The sequence below is a fragment of the Hetaerina americana genome, unplaced genomic scaffold (assembly GCF_022747635.1).
Source record: "Hetaerina americana unplaced genomic scaffold, ioHetAmer1.1.p SCAF_1, whole genome shotgun sequence".
Classification (NCBI taxonomy): Eukaryota; Metazoa; Arthropoda; class Insecta; order Odonata; family Calopterygidae; genus Hetaerina; species Hetaerina americana.
The window spans coordinates 74,985,529-75,013,192 of NW_027286069.1; the positions used below are offsets into that span (position 1 = coordinate 74,985,529).

A 27,664-nucleotide genomic window follows, 5' to 3' on the forward strand; every position below is an offset into this window, starting at 1 on the left:
AGAGCCTCACAGCACTCATCTAATTAAAACAATTGTATGCAACAGAAGATCACAGCCTCTGCCTCTAGCTCTGGATGTCGTGTAAGTAATGCTATCTATATAAATGCTTTCCGGAAATACCTTCGTTATGGCAAAATATATTAGATGATTAAGTCTATCGAAGCATGTATGGCAAATCATGCAACAAAAATTGTGAACAAGAAATAAATGTAAGAAAATTTCATCATACCCACAAAAATACGCTATCAATTAATAATGAGTTTGATTGTCTGATGTGGCATAAACATAGTAAAATGGTGCAGAATTATATTCATTTAAACCATTTAAATTTTAAACATAAAAAACACAAAATACAAACGACATATTTCACTAAACGAACTCGTAACGTAATCTGACTCAGGAATTCACGTATCGGTGATAGAACGATGCGAGTAGGAAGAGTGAGATTCTGGTTGAGCTTAAGCAAAAACGCACCCAATTAAACGACCTTAAAATAGACAAGGACGCAGCAAATTAAATATATAATTAGGGATAACTGGAATCCATGCACTTTTTCAATATTTGCTATATTCATCTAACTGACGTTTATACGGAGTGTATGTCAGTGTAGCGTTCCTCTTAGTTAACAATTAAATACACCCCTATAATGGAGCGAGCTATGATGAATCCGTAAGGAATAAATATGCAGATTTGGAATTTTACTTCGGCCTCCTTAGACGTCGTTTCTAATTAGCTGAAGAAAGTTTTGGTTATTCGACAAAATGAAAGCTAGTCATACTTTAAGACTTTTCACCGCTTCATAACCTTAAAGTATCACGACATACTGAATAAACAAGCAGTACATACAATATTCAATTGTTTCCTCATTATAATAAGAACAATAGACACTATAAAGTTGCCTATCTCAGACTTATCACTACAATATAATCGACCAATAAAGAAGTGCAGAGGATCACCTGTGCCTGGACTTCCCTATACATCGAAACATAAAACAACGCCGATGAAAAAGATTACTCCAACAATACAAACCTAAATTTACTCCACTTAATTCATAAATAACCCTCTTTCACGGAAAAGTCCACCTCAACTCCAGATGAAATGAAAAAAGGAATCACATATTTTATATAAAACCTAATTAGAAACTGATGTTTACTTACCGGAGACATTTTTGTCACTTTTAGGAGTAGCAGACATTCCGGGGATTCCCGTCGTCTAATTACGAAAAATATTCTATCCGAGTACATATTTGTAAAATCACTGAAAAATCAATCATTGTATTAATGTCAATTTATCTAAATGTCACTTATCACAAACTCCACCGGATACAATATCGCGACTACAGCGCTACACGCGTTCACGATAGAGATTACTCCGAATCCTCCAAATGAATTACGATAAAGAGGTAAAAATTCTTTTTCGTTGGCCTGGTTAATGCGTGGATGGTTGGCTTTGTACGGTAAATTTAGTTAATTTCAAATATTAGCCGGGTCTACGAAGTTTGGGTTGCAACTCGGATTGCTTCTTTACGATTTCCTTATTTCTGTGTAAAAATTTATTACGCATTATTCTTAGCCTGTGGTAAAAATGGGAAATTCTGTTTTGAAACAACATTATGAAACCGCCGCGAAAACAGGTGTCTTGCGAATCTCCAAGGGAAAGCTGACTAAATTTCCTATACCTCTGAGTAATTTGGAGCAAGTTCTTCGTACTTTGGACTTAACTGATAATCGATTTTCAAATTTACCTCAAGAAATTAAAAATTTCAAAAATTTGAAACATCTTACGTTGGACAAAAATGTACTCCGTACCTTACCAGAAGTTCTCGGGGAGCTGACGAAGTTGGAATCACTTTCAGTCCGTGACAATATTCTTGTGGAAATTCCTCATACTTTATCCTGCTTAAAAAATCTTAAGGAAGCGCATTTTAGTGGAAATAATTTGCAAGATTTCCCTCTGGCCTTGTGTGGTTTGCGTCATCTGGATATGTTAGACCTCTCTCGGAACTCCATCACTAAGGTGCCAGACGACCCGAATTTATCTACGCTTCATGTTGTAGAACTAAATCTTAATCAGGTAACTTTCCCAATATTGGTAAGGAAAGAAGAGTATCCAGACATACTCTGCCTGTCACTTCTCTACGATTAGCATGGTAGATTTTCAGGAATCTGTTCTCATAATCAAACTTACCCTCTTTTCTAATTGCAGAACCAGATATCCGATCTATCTGAACACTTAGCCAATTGCCCACGTTTGAGGACTCTCCGCCTTGAAGAGAATTGCCTTACTTTAAACGCTATCCCACGTTGTCTTTTAGATAGTTCGGGTATCTCAATGCTAGCCATTGAAGGCAATCTTTTCCCCCCTAATAGTCTTGCCCATGTTGAAGGGTATGATAGCTATATGGAAAGGTATACTGCTGTTAAGAAAAAATTGTTCTAAGGAGCTGTTTTTAGATGCACTCTTAAATTCTGATAAACCTAATATTTGTGGTTTTGAGGTATTTGAAGTATTTTCAATCTATTTTATCTCACTTAAGCTCAAAGACTCTTGTAAAGTGTGTTAATAAATTATGTATACATATGTACCTTATTTTGTAAAATTTTCTACTGTGAATGCTGTCGACACATGCACTTAATGCACTTTTGTTTGAACCTGTCTTAAGAAGCCTGAAATTAAAAGCAAAGGTAGCTATCCATTTGAATTTTTCATCAAGTTATATGCAATAACATATACCAAATGGGAAAGAAAAAGGTGTATTTTTTGTGAGTTGTATGCTACAAAAATGAAATTGATTGTGAGCAAAACATTATAATGTGGCTGCAGTGTCAAGTTTGTCTTTGATATGATCGCGACTTTCGCTTCAAGTATTTGGTGAACATTTCAGTCTAGTATGTAATCACAGTTAAAAAGATTTCATGATGTATTACCCAGTCAATCATTTGTAAAATTTATTATTGTATTACTTGTTACAAATTAAATGTTTATAAAACATGCAGCACCTTTCCATCTGGTGATCCCTATCTCTCCTCTGTGTTAATTTATACTGTCTCTGGTGAATCAATACACGAAACATAATTTATCTAGTACCTCAAACCTTGTTCTGGAATGAGTCAGCGTTTGAATTATACATATACTGATTTTAAAAAGTTTAAAGTACTGGTGTTTTAGTTCAATGACATAATGCCTACCAAGTGTCACTGTAGGTTTCATATTTATTAAAAAATATTTTTACTGATCCCACTTGAATAGGTGATCTTATTCTACTAATATAAAAAGAAACAAAATTATTGCACCCAAGTACCTCATATTCTTTCCAATCATTCCCAGATTCAGTGGGAAGGTATTTGGTGGTACATATTTCAGTATCATCAGGCTCTACCATGATTCAACTATATCAGGATTTCTGAAAGTCATCCTACTCAAAACATGCAAACCACCATGGAAGGGTATTCTGGTTAAGAGGTCGTTGGTCACGGTCATGGAATTTCTTCTCACACAAACCATCTTAGCAAATTTTAGTTTTCATTTTGGACGAGTGGTGCTAATTTATAACAGCCATAGTAGATTGCCTTTTAACTTATCATCCTACTCAAGTTAATTTTTTTTATTTTTGTATTGTCTTTTTTATATGAGCATCAAAATGGAATAATTTAAGAAAGATTACATAAATGGATTAATTGTATTGTAAGCACCTCTTTGTGTTAATTTAAACAAGTGGAACTCTTTCTGATAATTTTGCTGAGTCAGTGAAAACTTAAACTAAATCCATTAGTCTTTTTTTGAAAAAATCCTTATGAGCATGTTTGATGTTTTCTGCTCTAATTTTTGAGTTCTCATTGTTGTATTTTTTCCTGAGACTCCACTTTATGAACCTGCTCTAATTTCAGTTTATGAGGATTTTTTTTCCTTAAGTGATGTCATCAAACCTTGCGTTATTCTAAATACCCTTCTTAGAAAATTTTTGCATTCATTTAAAAAATTTTTTTTGATTAATGATAGGAAGGGGAGCTTAGTTATAAATATGTAATCTCTTAATTCTAATCATGAAGTAAACACCACCTAAAAAAATCTAATTATTGTAGTCATATATGCAGATAAAGGTGTGCGGGTATCTCCAATAAGTTTCATACCCTTTTACCATGTACCAGCATCCTTCAGTGAGGCATATTATCCATCATCCTTTTAAACATTTCAGTGTTTCACTCTTCAGTTAGCAGATAAGTTAAATTTTCATTATTCACTATTATTTCATTCTAAATTTAAATGTTGTGTTTGTGAGTTTTGGGATTATCTGGAGAATTCTTGGACATTTTTACAAGGGATAGCGGAAAAACAGCATTTCGACATTGTTAAAAACAGTACACATAGGGTGTACTGTTTTTAACAATGTCGAAACTTCACACCCTAAGACACATTGGGTGTCTTAGGGTGTGAAGTGGTCCACTTGGGTGAATGGCGGCAGCCATCAATAACCCATCGGTAGCCAGGATGACGCCAGTAGGCGAGGGTTGGAGGCCAAGGGGATAGCAGCCAAGGCCACTATCTCTTGTCTCCCATCCCCTTTCTCTTCCTCCCCCCCTCGTTTCCTACCATGTGCTCTCCCCTCCTCCTAGAATCTTAAATGTATATAAGATGGCACACAACTTCAGTTTGTTACCTGATGATGATGTAATACATCAAAACCCGGCCGTAAAATAAACATTTTATCAAGTGGAAAAGTGCTACGATCAGTTATTCATTATGTTTGACTTCCACCACATCACGCCTGAAGCTACTCAATTTATTCCCTCAGTAATCGCTTACCTGCTCCAAAGAGATTCATTAAGGCAGAGTTAAATGGAGATATAGGAAGTACTTCAAATATATCGTATATTCCTATTATTGTCTAGTGCAATTATGTTTTAAGGACACATAAATTTACTTTGTGTTGCTTAAAATGGAAAATTCTTTAAAATTGGATTTTTAATAAATAATTTTCATACACCTTGAAAAAATTGCCAACTTTTCCAGTTTTTCATCGCTGGACTAAAAGAACTGGATTAAAAGAACTGTTTGAAAAGGCAGTATCAGTTGCCAAAAAACAAACAAACAAAGTTGTTCAAACAAAGATTAATAACAAACGTTTTGGGGCCTTTAAAAATATTCATTTCACTACACCTCAATTTCATCTTTAAGATGAATGAGGAAATTCAGCTTTTTTGCACAAAATAATCGAATTGTTTCGAATCTCATAATTTCTCATCATAAAACTTCCAATCAGCATTCACAGGGATGGGTCCTAATATTTCAGATCTGGAGATAGCTATTGTGGACATTATCAGACTTTATCGCCATTGGAACCAAAGTAGAAATTCCTCTTCAAATACAAAGCATGGAATGCCAACAATCTTAACACGTATTTAGAGTACTGTCATAAATTCAAATGATAAAAAAAGCATGAAATCAGAAAATGCACAAAAGATATACATACTAATTAGATTGCAATTTCATAGCTTAACCCACTGTTTCATGTATGTGGCACCCTCATTTCACAAATAAAATAATCTTATACTCTGCAAAAGCATCTTTATTTTCAATATGCATAAGAGTCATTTTCTCTTGCATGCACATAAAAATTACCAATAAACTAAAAATAAAACAAATGACTTGAAACAGTTCTTAAGTCCCTAATGCCATTTTGTTTGGCTAACTTTCATTTCTCATGTTCACCATGCATACTGCGCCAACTGAAACAGGCACCCAACCCCAAGGGTAATAGTTCAACCAGATCAGGATGCTCTTTAAGGGCACAGCACTGGGAATTTATGGGCAACAGGGCTGCCAGATTGACACCATTCTCACAAAAACAAACTCAACGGATCTAAACATTCTCTGGGACAGCATCACTAGGACAAAGCCCAGAAAAGCACCAACTCAAAATCACTGCCAAACTACACCCAAGGATGGGGAGTGGCAAAGAAAAACCAATGAGACAGCCAGACTCTAAAAAATCCTCAACACGAACACTACCCAGAAGAGAACACTCTGGGTCAGCAACCAGAAGGATGCTAGACAGTCACACTTGAACCATTCACACATCTTGGATGATTTTTCACTGGGAGTCTTTTTAAAAAATAGTTATTAAATTTGTTAAAAATTGCATCACTCATTTCACTAACCACCACCAAGTCTCTCTCTTTCGTCTCTCCTCTAAACACATTCACTTCCCACACCAAGCAACTGCAATGGCAGTGAATGGTGGTCAAATGGCTGCTCCAGTGCTCATAAGGAAGGTAGAAAGTGCCAGAGGCTTGAGGAGAAGGCCAGATACAGAAGGAGGGCGTGCAGGATATGGAACAATAACACCAACACTAACAGGCTGGGAATGAATTCACCTCTGCTTGCTCTAGTACCGCTGGCCCACCTCCAGCTGGAACATATGACGCCTTTATTCGCATCCTTAAGGGCCCCTGAGTAATGAAAAAGGTAAAGCGCAACATAAATTTACGAACATCTTGCTCTAACTGTACTTTAGTTTTTACCTCTTATGTAAGACTTACTGGGCTAAATACTTTTTATTTCACAGTAACCTAAGTTTACACAACCAATATTTTCCCTTATACTGTACTTACATATGTAGAAATGACAAAATGAGATTAAAAATCCATATCATTTTAATTGAAATTTAGCGGAAAAGTTATTCTTTATTTAAATCACAAAAAATTATGCATTTTAAAAAGAATATCACCATGATGATATTATTTCTTTGAAGTATTATATTTCAGTTCACCCACGCAGATAAGTGAAAATCAAAAATGAAATTTTTAATACATATTTAAATGAATATGGGTCGAGGAAAAAGATCTAATCAATCAGACACTTGTCTTAGGATACAAATATACCCAAGTAATTTTTTATAAGAGCGACAAAAATTACATAAAATCTTTAATTAAATATTATGTAGAGACAACTAGTCCATTTATATTCAGGATAATAACAACACAATCCAGATCTCCACCAAAATTAAGACATGCTTAAATTGCATCAATTGCAGGTACTTATGCAGCAAAAGATAAATCACTTACCTTGTTGGGATTATTTATGGTGAACAATTGAGTGACTTGTCCACCACAAGGAGGGATTGTTGTCCCAGATTGGGAAAGCATCTGGAGTTGGAATGCCTGTCATGATAAATTACAACAATTACATATTTGAAAAGTGAAACAATAACTCTAGCATCCAATAAGAAGTATTTATCACTATCTGCATTTTAAGACATTGATCCATGCTTACATAATAAAACATTCCCCAATGGTTATTTACATGGGTTATTCAACGACTCATTATGAAATCCAAGAGGTGGCACTCTTAGCATTAGAAAAGATTTGCTTTCAGTAAGTTTCCTCTATCACTAGACTGCTGTTAAAGTTTCAGGTATATCCATTACATGGTTTCATTTCCATGGTCAATTTGAGTAGCTTAATTTGGTATATTAAGAAAAATTGAAAAACAAAGTTTCCTGTTGTAATTGAACACTTCTATTCTAGAGGCTTAACACTGAAATAGATCAAAGCCGAGTTGGATGAACTTCACGGCACATCTGCTACTCAATAGCATTCAGGCAAAAACAGGATTACTCAAAAAACAGAATTATGAATTTAAAATAATGCAGTTTGCCATCTATCTCTACTTTTAACTCCTACTTAGGGCCTTATAGTGACTTATTCTAGTCTTGTCTCATTTGAACAAGTTTGAACTTAGTGAATAAATTAACTTTGTTAGTTAAAGTATGCTTGCACCTTTTCAGGTCTCTCCCATATTACCCAATGAAGAAAATTTCCCATAAACAAAATACAGATATAAGGTACAAGACCCTAACAGAGCAAAAAAAACCTAAAATCGGTTGTCTAGTACGAGGAAATTCCACTACATGTCCAATTATTTGCATTAGCATTTACTAAGATATCATGCAAAATATGATATATGATAAAGTTTCGCATTTTTTAAAACTCATACTTTATAAGTCATATCAAAATTCAAACAGTTGAGTAATTAGAATTTGGTCAACACCTCTTGTATCTCACGAGCATCTGTTATATTACTACACATATTACATGAAAAAATGAGTCTACCATAACAGCAAAAGGTATTTTCACTAAATGGAAATTAATCTTATCTTACATTAATTATTTCCAAACAATTGGTTTCAATTTCAATGCCAGTGAAAGATGTCTCCTATAAGTTCAGGCTACCAAACTTGACTTTTACTGAGGGGTGATTATGAAATAATTCATTCTCATTTTAGCATGTATAATACTTAAGATGATCATTCATTAATTATTTACTAGAACATTATTATATACTAATTACCTGAGGATGACATAATCATGATTACTTTTTACATCTGCATAAGCTGCATAATGCATGCTACTTTGAAGCAATGACCAGTTAGTGAAAAGAATTTTCTTTTAAATGCAATTACCAAAATTAAAAAACACTAAATTGAAATAAAATACATAATTTATTTGGCGCAAATTTGGTTCTACCAAAAATTACTCCAAATGTTGGCTAACGTTAAGTAAAAGAACAAAATTGGGATTTCACTCGAAGAGAGGCACTTTTTGATGAATCAGAAGCTTGACAATATTAATACATGATCTATAAACATACACACAGGCAAAACATTTTTGCTAGCAATGCCAGATTGTTCAACTAGTTTCAAAATAAGATTTTTCTTGCTCTGAGTTCAACATTTAATAAAAATGATGGAGAAAATTTCACAACTCAAGAGGTAAATGAAGATTATTTTCCTTCAAATACTACACAAGCTAACTTAAATTGATTAATAATTTTCCTCTCATTAAAATTTTGTGCAGTTTTAATTAAACTAAAAATGAAACAATAGTATTTCAAAAAGAAAACGAAAACATGAAATAAGATATACTGACTTTGGGAACAGCTGCCTGGAAGAGGAACTGCATCATTGGCGATGCTGACAGATTAGTAGCTGTCATCATGAAGTTAGAGGTTGATGATCCTAATGCAGATCCAGGAGCCAAAGAAATACTTATCCGAAGACCTTCTTTATCAAGAGCCAACACCGATGGTGAACCTGTTAAATATAAACAATATTAGTTCTTGAACGTATACAAAGGGCATAATGTATAAAGCAGGACTGAGGGCTTAGTAGAAATTGAATGGAACGTAAAACACAAGTTAAATATAAAAAACTTTACCAAGATTTCATCACCTATGTAGATAGAGGTGTTCTAAAGGTTTCATTACAGCTAAAGTTGCTTCTATGCTTCACAAAGAAAGCTCCAGATTATAATGAATGAACTTCTTTACATAGAAATGAAAACTAATATGACATTAAAGGGCACTAAGTTATCGGTTGGTCAACCAACAAATAAAGTTCTTCATTTATGTTGGTAATTTTATGTTGTATTAAAGCAAACTAACCACTTCATTTTTTCCTCACACCTGAAATAGACTTTGTACATAGAATTTGTTCTTATAAAATTTTCTAGATACTATCTTTCAAATATTTTAAAGGATTCACATGTTTTAATGTATTTATTTACTTGCTTGCATCTAGCTACGGAAATGTAAACATCTTCCTTTTTACTAAAACTAAGATTATGCGATGCAGAGTAACATCTCCTGTGTAATTCATATACCCTAACAAGCCTGAGAATTAATTTCTATCTTCAATAATTAACACATATGCCATCCAACTACATTAGGGGAGGGAGTGCAAATTAGAGGTATGGATATATTCTACTGTTTCAGACTTCACTTCATGGAAGTATTTAGTATCCATAATAAAACACTTTGTACTTTTCCACAGATTTTTATTATAAGGTACAATGCATTTCACTGACTTGCGGCATTATCAGGTACTGATGATGCCACAAGTCGGTGAAATGCTTTCTACCTTATAATAAAAATCAGTGGAAACGTACAAAGTCTTTTTAGTATGGACAGCGGTATGGAATTTTTTTGAACAGATTAAGCAAATAGCTATCAGAGATGTACCTAATATGAGTCAGTGACCAATTGACTGATCATAATTTTGGAGTACTCATGATTTCAGATTTATAACATTGTATTGCATGACTCTAACAAACAAAATATATCTTTTTCTAGAGTAATCATCATAAAATTAAACACCAACTTTTGTTTGATGGGGAGTGGAATGCCTCTCAGATGGAGAATTACATATTTATCCCACCTCAAAAATTATGATAGCATGAATGATCAAAAAACAAAACTACAAATGTTGTCAACACAATTCATAATCTACATGTTTAAAAATTAAATTAATGCAAAAAATATGTAACTAATATATAAATATTCATCTACAACTAGCACTAAGGAATGTTATCAGTAATCCATTCTCACCTGTTTGATGTGAGTTGACTGTTGGGGGAGTTATAGTTACAGGGGCCTCATTATTAGAAACTGTTCCCGAAAAGAAATTAGAATCTGATGATGTCACTTGACCCATTAAATTATTTAAATTGTTGTTGTTGGTCACTAGAGTGGGAATATCAGTGCTTGGTGCTGACTCATTCGTGTCCAAACCACCTAAAAACAAAAGGTGAATTCAGAGATCACATGCATAGAAACTTGATTCAGTGAAATTTATATTTATCAAATATAGTGTGCCTTGTAAATCAAAAGCCTTGCTTAGAAAATTACACATTCAAGCCAGTTTCGTGATGGTACAAGTCAGTCAACAACTGTCAAACTTTATTAGTTGACTAAATTCCCAGGAATGTAATTCAGAAAATTTTCTACTAAATTTGGTTGCTTTTTAAATGCTTTTACATTGACTTGCATTATCAAGAAAGGGGCCTAAATGGAGCAAATAAGACAAAAACAATGAAAACATGCCCAGCAATCTGCTATCTTACATATAAGCAATTAACTATTTCTACAGAATATGATTTGATTCACAAAGAGGTGACAAAACAAACAAAATGATTACCTAATAACATATCACTAAAAGGAAATTTACAGTACTGCTCAATGAGCAACGTTTTGAAGGCAAGGTGAGCATTTATTTTTTCAACTAAATACGGATTCCTACTTGTCAGGTACAGTGATATCAAATGAAAATCAATGAAGTGACTTTCTGAAAATATTTTTTCCATAGCTCTACTGAGAATGACCTAGAAATAATGTGTCATTAGCAAGAGATAGTGGTCAGTCAATGAAGATCATAATGGCAATGTTTTTTTTTTCGAAATTCATTCTACTTTTCTCTTATTCACATTTAAAATAAGATTGGAACTAAGAACTCTTCATGCACATAAAAAGGCTATTGACAACTGTAATCACCAAATGCCTTTCTATAGCTCACAAGAAAGAATAGTAAATTACATTTAATATTGCAGTTTTATAAGATCCAATGACAGAAGTGATGTCATGTCGCTGACAAATCTATATCCTAAGATAATTATTTACACATAAAACATTATACAGAAACAATGTATGCAGTAGGACTTGACATAGCAACAAAAAACAACCTGATCAACCCAGTTTTTTCTTATCTGAGTAGAAGTGCAGCAGGTGCTTCAATCGAATGGAAAATGTACCAATTTTAAAATTTTTATATCAGATGCTACTCTTTAAGAAGATGAAATTATATCCTTCCTAATATAGTAGTACAACCATTAGCACTAAAAGAAATTCAAGATATGTGTGTTTAATAATTATTACCACGTAGAATGACTCCGATGTCAGCTACTCAAGAAATTCCAAGTAGTAGATAACATTATTGTTTTTTGTTGATTATAGTCAAATAAACGATGCAGTTTAAAACAGATCTTATTCTGTAAACCATAAAATAATCTGACTTATGGATATTCAGTTTACGTGCTGCCCTGCCACCTGGTATAAAGATAAAAACATGACAGCAGGAATAATGATACCAGCAATTGAAGGAATTTGTAAACTTGAATTATGGTTCTTATCCATGGAAAATAATTAGGTAATCTTAAGAACTGCAATAGTTGTGACCAATACTTTCTTTTGTGATCACCTGTTAAACGCAAGAAAAAAGGAAGCCACATATGAGTAAGTTTTACAGTTTATTTCCCTTTTCATTGAGGTCCTCCCTAATATGTAGTGAGCAGTGGTCATTTATCCATAGGGCCTGTTGAGCTGCAGTACCCTATTGCTTTTCCAAGATAAATGTCTCGTAAAACGCAAATTGAAATTTTAAGTCATATAGTGAGAGCAAAAAAACATTTTCACGCTTAAGATTTGAAGTTTTTCTAGCATCACACACCAAAATATTGTATCATACAGAAACATATCCTGGGGCTTATGCAGACCAAATTGAGCAGCCAGCTCCTGTCCAGACGTAGTTTGTACAGAAGGGACAATAAGGGAGATGAAGTGTTAGCGTGAAGATTTAACCACAAATTGCACTGCATGGGCTGGAAGGGCATTGCTTTTAGGCTATTGAGTTATGCTTTTTTGTGCAATTTAGTGCACCACATTTTTTGTGGAAAATTGAAAACACTCTACCTTGTGATATACCAGTGACCTCAACTATTTCAGGAACTTTGAAATAAACTAAAGATTGTTGAATCAATCGAATATGAAATTGAAACCACGCAATGGATAAAGATGAAAGTTAAACAACAGTCTAGTGAAAGATGGCGCTTACTAAAAGCAAACCTTTTCTGACACTGCAAGTGCCATCTCTTGGATTTTCTATGAACTTACTGAAAGAACCACATATTTAAATGAATTATGATGCAATTAGTGGAACACAAGTATTTGAATTCAAAAGGTGCACTTTGATTGAAGTTTATTAGCAATGAACAGAATTTGGAGAAATATTATGAAACAACATCGAGTTTTGAACAACTACTTAATGGCCAGAACAATCAAAAATAAACTTTAATTTCCCCAAACAACCTAACCTTGCATCTATTTTTATATTTCAAATAACCACAGCAGACTACTAGAAACTTGAATGGATACGTAAGGGTTGAGCTCATCTAATACTAAGCCCCACAGCATGTGAATTCCATGCATGAGGGTAGGGGAAATAGTCCCTTTTCCTATGCTGCATGCATCTTCCTATAAAGACCTAGCACCCTAAGAATCACACACCTTGTTTAAACAAGAGGGTGTCTGGAGGCATCACCCATAATTAAATTTGGGCCCTCAAGTCAGTCCCCCAATAGACTGCCAAGCTCACTAAATTTCACACAAAAACAAGAATTATTTACCTAAAACTACAGTAATTATGACAACATCGGCTTATCAGAAATATGACAGTGATATTGTTTCTAACCTCTTAATTTTGCAAAATCTGATCACTCATGTTTTGAATACCTTCTAACTTATGACAGCCACTTCAACCACTTCCAACACAATGACTAGCTTGGTAAGTAATTATGGAGTCAGATGAGATACACAGAAGGTAGAAAAATACATAAAAGGGTTTTATGGTAAAAAAATTAAGCCAGCCAGCTTAGAAAGACAAAGAGAATGTAATTCAGAAAAGCTTTGGTTCATAAATAGCCACATAATCACAAAAGAGTTTGAGAAAAAATAAAAAGAATAGATTGCTGGGCAGTAAAATTCAGATTTGAACTCAAAAGACTTCATTACAACAATGATGATCTCCATCCCAAAATAGAGTGAATCAGATGTATTGTAGTAACAAATTACCATGAGCTTAATTTAACATACTGTAAAGGCAGTAATGAGAATCATCAATAGAAGGTTACATTGAGAAAACTAACTACAGAGGCAAAGATCAAAATTTAGAAAGGGGAAGGAGGATAAAGGATACCACTAAATTAATGAGAACATTAATAAAATATAATGAGGCTGAGTGCACTACATGCATTTCGAGGAGTTCAACTGATTAAAGTGGACAAAGCTGATGCATTTGTGGAATACAGATATATGAGGGCGATTTGTAAAGTAAGGTCCCCAATTTTTTTTCATGAGAAATCAAATTTATTCTTAACTTTGTGCACATCTTAGGAAAGGCTGAGCATTTAGCTATTTTTCTACATAGTCGCCTTGACGATTAATCACTTTAATACTGGCGTCGAACCTTTCTCCCGCCAACGTCTCGAAGCCAACTGATGACTTCTTCTTGCACTTTCTCGTCTGAATTGAATTTCTGTTCTCCAAGGTGTTTTTTGAGAGCATGAAACAAGTGGTAGTCGCTGGGAGCAACGTCCAGGCTGTAGGGAGGGTGGTTGATGATATCCCAGCCGAATTCATTGAGTAGGGTGGTCGTTTGATGTGACACATGTGGACGTGCATTATCATGATGCAAACACACTCCTTTATTGAGACACCTTGTTGTAACCGAGGACCTCCGACACAATACTCTGCACAGAGAAGTAGCCACTCTCTTCATTAAGGCCTTCCTTTATCTCATGAAGGGTAATTCTCCGGTTGTTGCACACCATCTCGTCAATTGGAGCCAATGTTGATTCCGGCAAACTCGGCTGCCCTGACTGTTGCTCATCGTGGATGTTTTCCTGGCCATCAAAAAACTCCTTGCACCACTTCCGCACATTTTTGATGTCCATACACTTCTCACCGTAGACTTCCACTAAATGGCGATTAATTTATATCGGAGAAGCAGTCATCAGTTGGTTTCGTGACGCGGGGGAGAAAGGTACGACGCCATTATTAAAAAGCTGCTTGCAAGGATGCAAAAAAAGATTGATTGTCAAGGCGACTGTGTTGAAAAATAGCTAGATGCTCAATCTTTCCAACGATGCACACAAAGTTGAGAATAAATTTGATTTTTCATGAAATAAAATAGGGGACCTTACTTTTTGAATCGCTTTCATACATTAATGGAGTAAATTAATTTGAAGCCTGTATATGAATCAGAGTAATCAGGGTAGAGGGAGAGAAATGGCATGGGCAGAAATAGGCATGGAGGTACGACAGGGTTGTCAGTCATCAACATTGCTTTTTAACTTATACGCTGAGGAAGTGTAGAGGGTGGAATAGGAAGGGTTTGGGCTCGAAATAAAATTGAGCAATAAGGCAATAAAGTCAGTTAGGCTTGTAACTGATCAAGCAATAGCTATTTATACAGCCAAGGGATTGCATTGTTGTTGAGTGCTATACATACAGGATTATGGTTAGAAATAGATAATGAGGATTAAGCACAAGAAAATAAAATTTATGCAATACTCAAGAAGCATGGATTTTGAATGTTACTAAAATGCTGGAGAATACTGCAGCTGAGCAGCAATATTTAGCTAGAGGCACTTGAATTTTAATACATTTCAGTGAGGGTAGCAAGGTTCTACAGATGAATGTAATTAATGACTTTAATGGAGTAAATCAGCCGCTGACAAATAAGAAACACCAGGAGAGAATTTGCTTGCTTTTTTCTTAATGAGCCACTTAGATGACAATGAATGATTCTTACTCATTCCTAGTACTTAAAAAATTAATTTTCACACAGACTAACACAAACATTAATAACCCCTCGATCCATTAGCTGGAATAATTAAGGTACTTTTTAGAGACAAAGTAGAGTATCTAAATCTAACTGATACTAACTAACTAACCAACCGTTGCACAACTTTTCAATATCAGGCTGCTAATTCATTCATTAAATCAAAAGCACTTCTAAATCTTTATTTGGGATTCCCAGAGAATAGTACAAAAAATAATGCCTTCAATTATGGTTTACAAGAAAAGGGAATCCCTGAAAAGATTGTCATGAAGAAAAAATTATCATTAAAAGATACAACATTTTGCAAAGTTTGCTGGCTCCTAATGAAAAGTATTAAGTGCTTTTAACAGCTTTGTTTAACTTAAATCTGGAGGTTAAGTCCATTTTTTACAGCTTTTAGATCACATGAGAGGAGATTTCTTATCTCTCATATCCATGCCTCCTCCAAACCCCTCATTCCAAACTTGTCTCCCTAAATATGTTATGTAATTCTTTCAGCCCAAGCGGCTGGTGCCCAATGGCTTCCAAACTATGCCCTAATGGACAGTAGTAGGAACATCCCCTATTATTTGATGAGAATATTGCAGCAAGGGTACAACATTGCACTCCAATAGTGTTTATGCAAGCATTTCACGGGTGTAAGGGGAAAACTATAATAGAGAAACTTGACCTAATGGAGATTGTGAAAATTCAATTTTATTAGTTATTAAACAATTTTTAAATGGAACATAACTTTATACCATTATTACTGTTTTTTCTTACTAAGCTAGGTCATCATTTGTTTTAACTCCTTAGATGCATACTCTTCCAAAATAGAATATAACCCATTCATTTTCAAGTGGATTCATACAACAGCAAACTTGTGAACCATAACTCGTAACCCCCACATTCAGGGAAGTTTCACTGTTCGCTGAATTTCCAAAATATAACGTAATGAAGACTATAATTAAAGTAGATATCATAACAAAAATGCATTTCCAAAGCTTTTCAATAGAATGTTTTGTTTATATTACATGACCAAAGAGTTTTTGTGTTCCAATGGAATACATCATTATCTCCTCCATGCTGAAATTCTCTTGTTTTACACAAAATTTTAATAGTGCAAAGACTCGGGAACACATCCCTTACTCTAAACGAGGAATGAATGCATAAGCAATAAGTGTGGTTGATTAGAACTCTAGTAGTTGGTCAGTAATGCTAAATAGATATTATGTACATCTAAACTCTCAATACAGAATACCATAAACTTACTTACAGTAGTGTTATGGCTTTTGTAGAGTAATGAATTTTGCAAAATGATTTTTTCATTTGGGTTGCCAAAAATTCATGTTAATACACCTGAATGATATCATGTAAATGAACGTCTATCTTTTATGAAATTATAATTATCTAGGGCTGAGAGCAAAGGGCAGCAAACTGGAGTAAGGATAATATGCATCAATATCCGAACCCAATTTCACCATAAATACTTTCTATAACTTCAACTCCTACTTACCCAAGAGGTCAAGGAGGTCAGCAGTCCCAGCTGATCGCCCTGGGCTTCTTTTCTGTGCAACACTCCTATCTGTTGTAGTACCACTATTCTCATCGCCACCCCCAAGAAGCACCAACAATTCATTCTAACAAAAGGGGAAGAAACAGATTTTAAAGATTGATTGAATGTTTTCTCTAGTCAAAAAATCACCATTCTTTCAAAAGTTATTAATGCTAAAAATGGAATATCAATTCTTAGAAACAAAAACTATGTGGTTTCCTTTCACACAATAAAAATATAATCAATAGCAGAAAGTCTTCGTTCATAAATTAATGGTAGACCACAACAAATACTTGTTTCACTGTTTCATGAGTGAGAGCATAATTAAAAGTATGTGGATATTTTCACATAATACCTTACATTATAAAATGACAAAATATCATGAACACTATTTTTCCACACATGGAACTTCTTGCAGCACTGGTTAGAAATACTGCCAAAACTACGAGTAAATATGATCATACCATAAATATTCCAGCACCATCATGTAGCTCGACAATTTTTTTTTAATTTGGAAACACTCGGGTGTTAAGGTAATCATAAAATTGAGATTGTAATACAATACATTCAATAGTATGATTCACAGAAAATTACTTGTAATGCAAGAAACTTTTCAGTTGTAGACAAGTTATCAGCTCCCCGAGTCAGTATGAAAAACTATCTACTGGTTAGTCATGAATGTTCAAAGGATTATTTTTATTTTTTAAATATCTTTAATTAACCTGCTGATCAATTTTATTTTGGACACATATTAACACTTATAGAGAACCGAAGCATCAAAAGTATTGCACTTTTTTAGACTAATTCCAAAAAAAGTACCGTATTTTCCCATCAATAATGCGCGCATTATCTACACAAAAATGTTCAGATAATCGAAAAAATGGCAATGCGCATTATGTAATGTAAATTGAAAAAATTCAAACGTAGACATACTTTTACACACACATCCAATATAGACGTATTTTTACACACACTATATATCATTTTTACGTGCATATATACATGTAAATACAGATGAGCAGCATCTATACACGTTCAGATAACTATGAAGCCCTGGGCACGCGGTATCTATACAAATTCATGATAACTATGAAGTTCGGAGTGCGGGTTATCGATGGGAAAATATGGTAATCTTTCAGTTGATGTTGCAACAGATATCACATTATTTTGCCTGTTATAAAAATAGCAACCAAATATTTAATGACATATACATAAAAAATTAACACAAGTTACTGCCCAAATTATGATATAATATTCTAAAATTACTAAAATCTTACTGAATCTGGCTCTTCCCTATTCCTGATGGGTAACTCCTCACTCTCTTCACCCTCTGCCACAACATCAGCAGGAGGGGGGGCAGATGTGGGTAGAGGAGGCGGAGGCATCCTTTCCAGAAGGGGATGGCGTAAGTGATCATACTTGGAAAAGAGCTGAGAGAATTCCACTCCTCGTTGCTGAAGGTCAACATTGAGATGGGACCCAAATGCTGATACAATCTCTCGGACACGGCTACCATTAGAAGGAATACATTGTGAGAACACTTGTACTTCTCGGAGGCTTAAAACAATATATAAAAGGATAAGCTTAAATTCATCTTATTCATTTTTCATGAAAACTACTTGAAACGTCTGGAGAAAATCCAAAATTACTTACTCTGTATACATCTGGAACCTAGTGGATAATTTGGTCAATGCCAGTAATGCATATTGCTTGGTGACAATAGATATTTGAGGACTCCAAAGCAACACTCGTATAACCTCTATCACATCTTCTTCCCTTACCTGTAAAAAAAGAATAGCATTTAAGGAAAAAATGACTAACACATGTTACCAATAACGATCCTGAATTGGGAAAATTACAACTATAATTTAAGAGCATACGTGCAATCATAAGCTTGATTTACAAATGCTATTTCCATTTCAATGTTCCACAGGGTACATTTATGATGATCTATTTTACATTTAAATTTAGTAATAAGACAAGTCTTCGCAAAAAAGAAGCCTAAATTACACATCTGCAAACTTGCATTACACCAAGATGATGATTACCTGCATGGAACGAAATTTTTCATATTTTTCACAATATTTAGGCAAATAACTTCTTACAGTATGATTATGCACATTTCAACAATATGTCACTAATATTTCCACATATTTAATAACTATGGTATTCTGATGCTGAAATTGTCCTAAAAGATACTGACAACAGTACTTCACAAAAAACACTAACTTTTCTTAGACGACAGCCGTTTTCTAAAACTCTTGGATCCAAAATCACGAGTGCACTTTTATTCCATTCACTGAAAATCACAGAATATTTTGGCTTTTCATAACTTCAGGAACAAAGTGATTGTCGAACCTGTCTGTTGCAATGACTCTAGAAATGATGTCAAGTTTTGAACAACTATAGACCAATAGCCGTTCAAAATACACTTGCTAAAATATTCAAAAAACCATGTATAAGCAAATAGCATCTAATCTCGAAAAAAACTTCCTACTTTCAAATTCTCAGCATGGATTTAGATCTGAAAGGTCTACCACAACTGCCATATGTCAGGCAATCGACAGCATATTTAATTCATTAGATACTCAATGCAAAACTCTTGGAATGTTTTTTGACTTGTCAAAGGCTTTTGATAATGTAAACCTCAATAGACAACCAATTAAACTCAATAGAATAGGAATTAGAGGAATTCCTCTAAACTGGACGAAGTCCTATATTCACAATTGCACTCAGAAAGTAATGTTATCAATTGATGGGTCAAAATATTCATCTGAAGCATGGTATGTTCATAGCAGGTGTATGTTCTACTCGGTTGACGAATATATCAACAATATTCCCGACCAGTAAGTTCATACTTAAATTTCTAACAATGGTCATGGTCTGATTCATGTTGGAGATCAATGATTTTTCTGAATTGATATTTCATGTGCATGTTACAACCAATGTTCATGGGTTTGTGCCAAACATTTATGTAACTATGAGCATCATTTCTTTTATGTATCTTAATTGAGCCTGTGTCTTTGCTCCTTTTTGACGTGCCTTATATCATGTACATACACCACCCACCTGGTATATTTGTACTCTGATCTCTGGGCAAATAAAAAGTAATAATAATAATACTTTCCACATGCTTTTAAAGTCTGTGGAAACTAATTACATTACCCTCTTTTTTAAGTCCTTAAGGTTTTAGGAATTTCCTCATAACAACACTTCCACTTGTGACCATTGTCTGCATTAGCACATAGAAGTATGGAGACCCTTTCTTGACTGAATTTTCATCCATGAAATTTGGATTCACTTCATGACTCATGTTTATTTTCTGACAAATCTCTCCAGGACAATTATAGTGATCTGAGGTAACTGAATTATTTTCATTCATTATTTAAAATTGAAACTAATAACTTGGCTTTTCCACATAGAAAATGTTTTATTTACGACCTAGGTTTTGTTATGGTATAACGAAACCTAGGTCGTAAATAAAACATTTTCTATGTGGAAAAGCCAAGTTGTTTATTTTCAACTTCAATATGAAGATTTTCCACCAAGTCATGCCGAAAACTGCTTTATTCATTCATTATGGCCAAAAACTTTTCCTAAATGGTTCAGGAGTGTCAATAGTAGCAATCATGACTTCACCGGACATTTTTATCACAAATATTTTGCCTTTTCCTTAACTACCTAAACAAGCCACTACTGTGAAATTCTCTTCCAGGAAGTGCTTAGCAAGCTTTTTTGCTACACCTTGAATGTCATCGCCAAAGAATTTTACACTATTTTACCACTTATAACTGCTGAAAGTTCCTAATTGTTGATAGCTTCTCGTCTTTTTTCCTCCTATAGCCACAGTATTTTCTAAGCCTGACCATTAATTTTCCGCATATTTATACGGAACTTGAGAGCAAATAGTTCTCTCACATCTCTACCAGATCAAACAGCCCGCTCAGCTGCGACAAACCCAAATCTAACTCACAACTGATACCCCTGAGTCCAATTCTCAAGAATTTTCACCCTAACTGAACTGCTAAAAGATACAAATTTTCTTTTATCTCCACGCTTTACGGTATAATAGACAAAACATATAATTTTTCCATCTACATTTCCATGATAAAAATGTCACATAACTAAGCATATAAAATTACTTGCTTCATGCAGAAATTTTTTAATCATTATTTAACGCATACAGCTGGAAAACTGATGCTTTAGTTAACTATTGCAAGTACACTCATCTACTTTTGGAGTAACATGGTAAGCAAAAAATTAATATTCATCAGTTACTCAGTAATGCCATTTTGTGACCATTTAATAAACCACCAACACTAAATGGCCAAACTCAGCCCAGATTATGAAAGATATGCACTACATTAATATATATACTAAACCCTCAGAACTGAAGGTTTGGACTATATCTGAACTGTGGTGACATTAAACAAAACTGCTATCCTTTTCAAAACAATGAAGTTATGACATGGTTATCCATAGGCATGAAATGATACATACCTTACTCACAGCTCCTGGAGTGCTTTCCTCTCCAGAATCTCCATCATGTTCTTCAGGAGTCCTAACCAGGAGGTCACCATATTCTCCCATAGCCCATAAAGCCACCTGTGCCAGTGGTTGTTTATCAGATGCTGGTGACCCATCTCTTAAAGGCTCTTCTGAATTACCCATTGACAAAGCTAACCATAACCGACGGACCATCCATGCCTGGTCCATTGCTCCACTGGCACCAATTAATTGGATAGTGCATGCTACCACTTCATCACTGACATAGTTTCCAGCCTTCAAAAGAAACAAATCAAGATAAAACTAAGAAAAAGGCAAAAATATGAAAACAAAAAAATAGTAGTGTAAAATAATAAGCAGGCTCTCATGAGATCACCCTGGTTATCATTAATCTTGGCTTTATGTTTTCTAATTCATTTCCTAATCATTTTTTCCTACACATAATATAAACTGTTAACCATGTTCCATATCATGTAGGCCCTTAAATAACTCCTTAGAAATCCAAGAAATTGCAATTATAGAAATAGATAAGTTTTCTTTCAGCAACGCCTTTCTGTATGAATTTGAATGAAAAATAACCACAGAAATATCCTTAAAGTTATTGTGTTAATCCAATTCCCTGTTTTTTACATTGAAAATCAAATTTCCTACGACAATTTTTCATTTCAAAGCCTAAGTGAAGAATTTAAAAGTGAAAAATTGACTTCTTAAATCCTATTACTAGCTAAAATACATGACTTCTTAGGCAGAAAATAAAGACTTTTTGTCTAAAACAATGTCTCTTCAAGCAACCTTTTTTAATGTCAAGAATCTCTCTTCTCACGAGTACTGAATTCACAATTCTGAGGCAGGCCAAAGACAAATTTTAAAATGACTTTAATAAACCCATTAAAATTTCTTCATGGGATGGCACCTTTGGTATTTAGATTTGTGTTGATTTCTTGATTCATTTTCCTTTTGCTTTACATTTCTGGAAACTTCTCTTAAGTAATACTTCTCTAATCACTTCATTTGCTGCCAAGGGAGTCATGTAAGTAGTGAAAGAAAACACAGAGCTAAAACCAAGGCTATTTCAAAATTATTTTTTATTTTGGCCCCAAAATTTAAAAAAAATGGTTTTTCATCTCATCAGTGATTTCTCCTTTTAGACCATAAAATTATCCATGATTTAAAAAAAAAAATGGAAATATCTTCTCCAAATATACAATCTAAAGACAAGTCTCAGATAATGATGCATTTCTGATTGGTGACTATGTAACTACAATGTATATTCAGTCATAATAATTTAAGTCTTGACAAGTTATATACATGAAACCACGTATATTATAAATTTATTAAGGCTAAAATAGAAAATGATGCTTTCTTTACTTCGACATGAATGGAAAAGATATTAATGTTATTCAACTCACCGCACAAAGGACCCTCAAGTGGGTATCCAAATGCCACCTTCTTCTAGGAGCATAACGCTCTGCTGCCACAACAATTGAGGATGCAGCTGTAGCTTTAAACTCAGGATCTGCCCTTTCTAAGAAAGTAACTAATTCCCTGACCATGGCACACACATTTGAAGCATTAACCAAAGCAAAGCTTAAATCCAAGGCACGCCTTCTAATGGAAACGTCTAGATCCTGAATAGAATGGAAATGACAATTCATTAAAAATATGTACAATTATGCAAACAAGTCATATTCCAAAAAAATTAAGACCACAATCATCAACAGTGCTTCATAACGGCAAAGGTCTGTGAAATATAATAAATAAATTCTTCTAAATAAAGCAATCTAACAAATTGTGTAATATGATAAGGAAGCATTTAATATACACCTCATTTTTCCTTATCAGAAATTTTGTTTTTTGAAACACAAAAGACAGTTCTATTCATAAAAACCAGCCTTACTTTAATGTCTGGAAGGGAGCACCTGTAAAGGTGCCCCCATCCAGACAAATGGAAATGGTGCAAACTTTCCCCATCCATCCACTACTTAAAAGTTGAGGTAGTTCTTGGGAATAGTTAACTTCTATCACCATTGCATTCCTCAAGCCGCCAATCTCCACTTAATTCATCTCCTGGCAAGGATTGTGGAGAGCAGTGACACCATACAGAGGACTCCAGAGCTCAAAGTTTTTTCTATGCCAGTAAGCCAGTACTCTGCCCATGAGCAATGTTGGCACACCCAGATATTTCCCTTCCTCGTGGTCTTTTCACAGATGCCTCAAACGCCTCTATTGGTGCAACCCTTCAGCAACTCAGCCAAGAAGGTTGGTAGCCTCTTGGCTTCCGGATCACTAAGTTGAATGAGACCATAAAACAATAGTGTTCTCCCTGCCAATTCCAGCATTTGGACCTAATAGGCCAATTAATAACAGATATATGATATGTCGCTGGTAAGAACAACGGTTGCAGACACCATATCCTGTATTGAGGGAATTTCCTCTGCCTTATGTTTTTCTGCATTGGCAGCATCGCAGGAGACCAATGAGGAGTAGCAGAACACTTTTTAAAATTCTTCCCAATCTAAAAGAGCATTTTCTCTCCAGAGTCATCCTGATGTGGCTGGACCCCACCAGGTTATCACCCGTCAACCAATGGGATGGTGGAGCACCTTCAATGCCAACTGAAGGCAGAAATTAGGTGTCATGGCAACCAACAGCGGATGGACACACTACCAGCAGTTCTCTTAGGGTTACATGCTACTTAGTAAGAGGATATTAAGGCTACACCAAGAGAGATTTATAGGCAAACTCAGCGGTTCCCTGCAGAGTTCGTTGCCCATCAGCCGAATCCACAGTCAGCCACATGCGACTACCCTGTGAACACTGCACAGGTTTCAGCCCCAACCATTTAATCACCATGGTTACAAAAATACTTTTATCTTTAAAGAGCTTGCCAGTACATTGCAAGTGTTTTTTCAAAATGATGGTACTCACAGTTATTTAGAATTCTCTTATAAGGACCACGTCCATGTTTTGTGGTTCCAAAACATTTTAAGTGCATATTCATGGACATAATGTCTCTGTCTCCATTGGCCACATCAAACATGTTTTTATATGAAATGACAATCAGACTTGTGATCCCATTGAGGAAGAGGTGATATTAATGCTGGAAAATGCCAGTAATTCCACACCCAATGTCCACAGCAAAATTAATCACTTCCTTCCATTGCCAATTCCTAGGCAGTCATCAAGCAGAAGAGTTTATTTTTCTAAGCATTTTACAGATTATGTAGCATAGTTGAATAATTCTTTTACTCTCTTTAGTTTTTCACATGTATCTCCAACTTTCTAACCTTCCTTACCAACCCCCCCTTCCTCCCTAACTTCACATCACCCCAATGCATACAATAAAAACTATACGGAGTTTTTTCTCTATTGCCTTAACCAGCAGCATCTATGGAAATTCAATATTGCTTCAGTTCTGCTCTGGCAGAAAGAAATGTGTTCACAATAAGAAAACCTAAAATATTACCCTGAATGGTATATGTTGTCTTCACTGATTCCTTTACTTTTTTCCCTTTCCCCAATGCTTGCATCATTGTATTCCCACTCATGCAAAACTTTAAGGTGGCCAGAATGCACTTTCAGTTTTCATGGTGCCACCATTGAGCAACTAAGTCTAAAAGCAATAGCAAATATATTGAGGAAAGATAAAAATCATGTTATTTTTCCTTTGTGGCAAATTGCCTGCACACGGCCTCCATGGAGTTGTGACAACATGAAAATTCCATCAACTATATTTGCGGCAGCCATAAAAAAACGATCTTTTTGATAAACATTTGGAGTAAAGGCCTTAATCTCTTTTATCTCTAGCCAATTTCGTTTTTGTTTAGCCAAGATGTTTTTGGGTCCTATGAAAACTTTTTCAAGATGGAACAACTAATATCATCCACCAAGAAGACTTTTTATGAATTAAAATTTCAGTTGCCAAACTTTATAATTAATGAGTTTGGAGAATATGTCAGAGAAGATAAATAGACTTAAAATTACAACTGATACCACTTCTTATTTCTTACTTTGTACTTGTAGTAGGTAATACAAATACACAACTTCAAAATGAGAAGTGATTACCAGCCTTTCACATCACTTACTTTAAGACAGTCCAATATTGTGCTTCTGTGACGCTGGACAGCACTTGTATCCACATGTACAGTTTTCAATAGTGTGTTCAGGGCAACGTATCTAATGTTCTTGTCAGTGTTCAGAAGGAAGCGACCCAATATATTTACTCCTAAAACCTGAAATACACAATGAAGTTTGAATGAATTTTCATTAAACTTACCTCACATTTATATACAGTCAGAGCTTGACTGAATTAAATAAAACACTTTTTCCTTCCTGACACATAACTGTTTAAACAATAATTCTATGCAATTAAAAAAAAAAAATATCAGGAAATCCCTAGGAACTTTGACTAATATTGTAATGCAATTAACTAATTTGAATAAAATACCCCAATCAAAGGAGTTAAAAATAGAGGTTATACTACCTTGATCAAAAATTTCCCGGAATTTTATCAGAAAATTAAAAATACAAGTTTATTCATCTAAATCTATATTGTCCCCTTCAAAGTAATCCCCATCGACTGCAACACACTTATGCCAGCGCTTGATCCAATCCTCGAAACATTTTTTATATTCGGTTTTCGGTATGTCCATCAGTGCTTCCTGCGATTTTTCCATTACTTCCTCTCGGCTGCTAAAACGCGTTCCCCGTAATGGTTTTTTAACTCGATTGAACAGAAAGAAGTCACAGGGAGCCAAATCAGGTGAATTCGGTGGCTGTTGGATGGTATTTGTTGCATTTTTCGTCAAAAAATTACGAATAATGATAGCACTGTGCGACGGTGCGTTATCATGGTGCAAAATCCACGAGTTTTCTGCCCACATTTCTGGTCTCTTTCGGCGAATTGCTTCACGCAATCGTCTCATAACGCCCAAATAATACTCTTTGTTTACTGTCTGGCCTTCTGGCAAAAATTCATGATGCACTACACCGTTGTAATCCATGAAAACCGTCAGCATTGCCTTCTTTTTTGACTGAAAACGACGTGGTTTTTTTGGTCTCGGCTCATTTGGTGAACGCCATTCACTTGCCTGATGTCTGGATTGCGTGTCGTACTCATAAACTCACGTCTCGTCTCCAGTAATGATCCTTTTGATGAATGTGGGATCGGATTCAGCCTCGCAAATCATGTCTTTTGCGACGTCAACACGGTCTCTTTTTTGCATGAAATTGAGGTCTTTCGGCACCAACTTTGCTGCTACACGACGGAAACCCAAATCATTAACCACAATGTCTTGGGCGGATCCATAGGCAATGTTCAAGTCCTCCGCTATTTCTCTGATGGTTAATTTGTGGTTATTGACCAACATTTCTTTTACTTTATCAATTTTTTCACCGACTTTCGATGTCGATGGTCTGCCACTGCGTTCATCATCTTCGATTGACTCACGACCACTTCTGAACCGCTCGTGCCACTGGTAAACGACCGTTTTTTTTAGAGAATCGTTGCCGAAACACTTTTCCAACATTTCCAACGTCCGTGCACCACTAAATCCGTTTTTTACGCAAAATTTAATACAAGTTCGTTGTTGCAAATTTAAATCCATTTCTGCAATTGTAAAAAATCGCCAACACACACAGGGATAGATGTACTCTTGGCTACGTAACTTTTGCAAATGTCAAGTTATGACACTAAGATTTAAAGGGAATATCAACAACAGATGTACCAATTTAACATAAAAAACAGAACTCAAATCGGAACGATGGGAGCGCCACACGGTGGTTATTCCGGGAACTTTTTGATCAAGGTAGTATTTATCAGCAGAGTTTGAGGAACTTTTTGATTCATATGAATACACACACAAAAAGTGTTGATATCTCATATTTAAAAATCCATACAATACTTCTTCTCTAATGCTTAGAACTCAAAACAAACTGGGATTAATTTATCAATGAACATAGGTAATTAATTACGTTCATGGCATATTCAACTGATCAATGTTCACCTGGAAGGCAACTGATATTTATTTTAAACTGTATTTTGTAAATTTATCAAATTCCATTCATTCACCAAGATTTCATTATTAAAGATATAAAATAGAATAATTAGCATATTCATTGATTCATGTAACTTTCATGGCCATTAGTGATTGAATAATCTTATTAGAGTTTTTTGG

At 34.8% G+C, this 27,664-nt stretch overlaps 2 protein-coding genes across 7 annotated transcripts in view; one reads left to right on the plus strand and one right to left on the minus strand.

Moving 5' to 3' along the window:
* Window positions 1-1,386: 1,386 nt before the first annotated feature.
* On the plus strand, window positions 1,387-2,991 carry LOC139686119 (leucine-rich repeat-containing protein 57-like). Its single transcript, XM_071583306.1, has 2 exons — window positions 1,387-2,073; window positions 2,206-2,991. The coding sequence occupies exons 1-2, from the start codon at window positions 1,585-1,587 to the stop codon at window positions 2,437-2,439; spliced, it is 723 nt and encodes a 240-aa protein (XP_071439407.1). The 5' UTR covers window positions 1,387-1,584; the 3' UTR covers window positions 2,440-2,991.
* A 2,554-nt stretch (window positions 2,992-5,545) lies between these two features.
* The window catches only part of AP-1gamma (adaptor protein complex 1, gamma subunit), an 81,855-nt gene continuing 59,736 nt past the window's right edge, over window positions 5,546-27,664 (minus strand). For all 6 annotated transcript variants that reach the window (XM_071591619.1, XM_071591637.1, XM_071591627.1 and 3 more), the window contains 10 exons: window positions 25,574-25,720; window positions 22,898-23,116; window positions 21,483-21,764; window positions 18,636-18,763; window positions 18,260-18,491; window positions 16,944-17,067; window positions 10,384-10,569; window positions 8,928-9,091; window positions 7,065-7,160; window positions 5,546-6,449 (listed from right to left, as the gene is read on the minus strand). In XM_071591619.1, coding sequence (XP_071447720.1) covers window positions 6,351-6,449; window positions 7,065-7,160; window positions 8,928-9,091; window positions 10,384-10,569; window positions 16,944-17,067; window positions 18,260-18,491; window positions 18,636-18,763; window positions 21,483-21,764; window positions 22,898-23,116; window positions 25,574-25,720 — 1,677 coding nt within the window. In that variant the 3' untranslated portion in view covers window positions 5,546-6,350. The remainder of the gene's footprint in view (window positions 6,450-7,064; window positions 7,161-8,927; window positions 9,092-10,383; window positions 10,570-16,943; window positions 17,068-18,259; window positions 18,492-18,635; window positions 18,764-21,482; window positions 21,765-22,897; window positions 23,117-25,573; window positions 25,721-27,664) is intronic.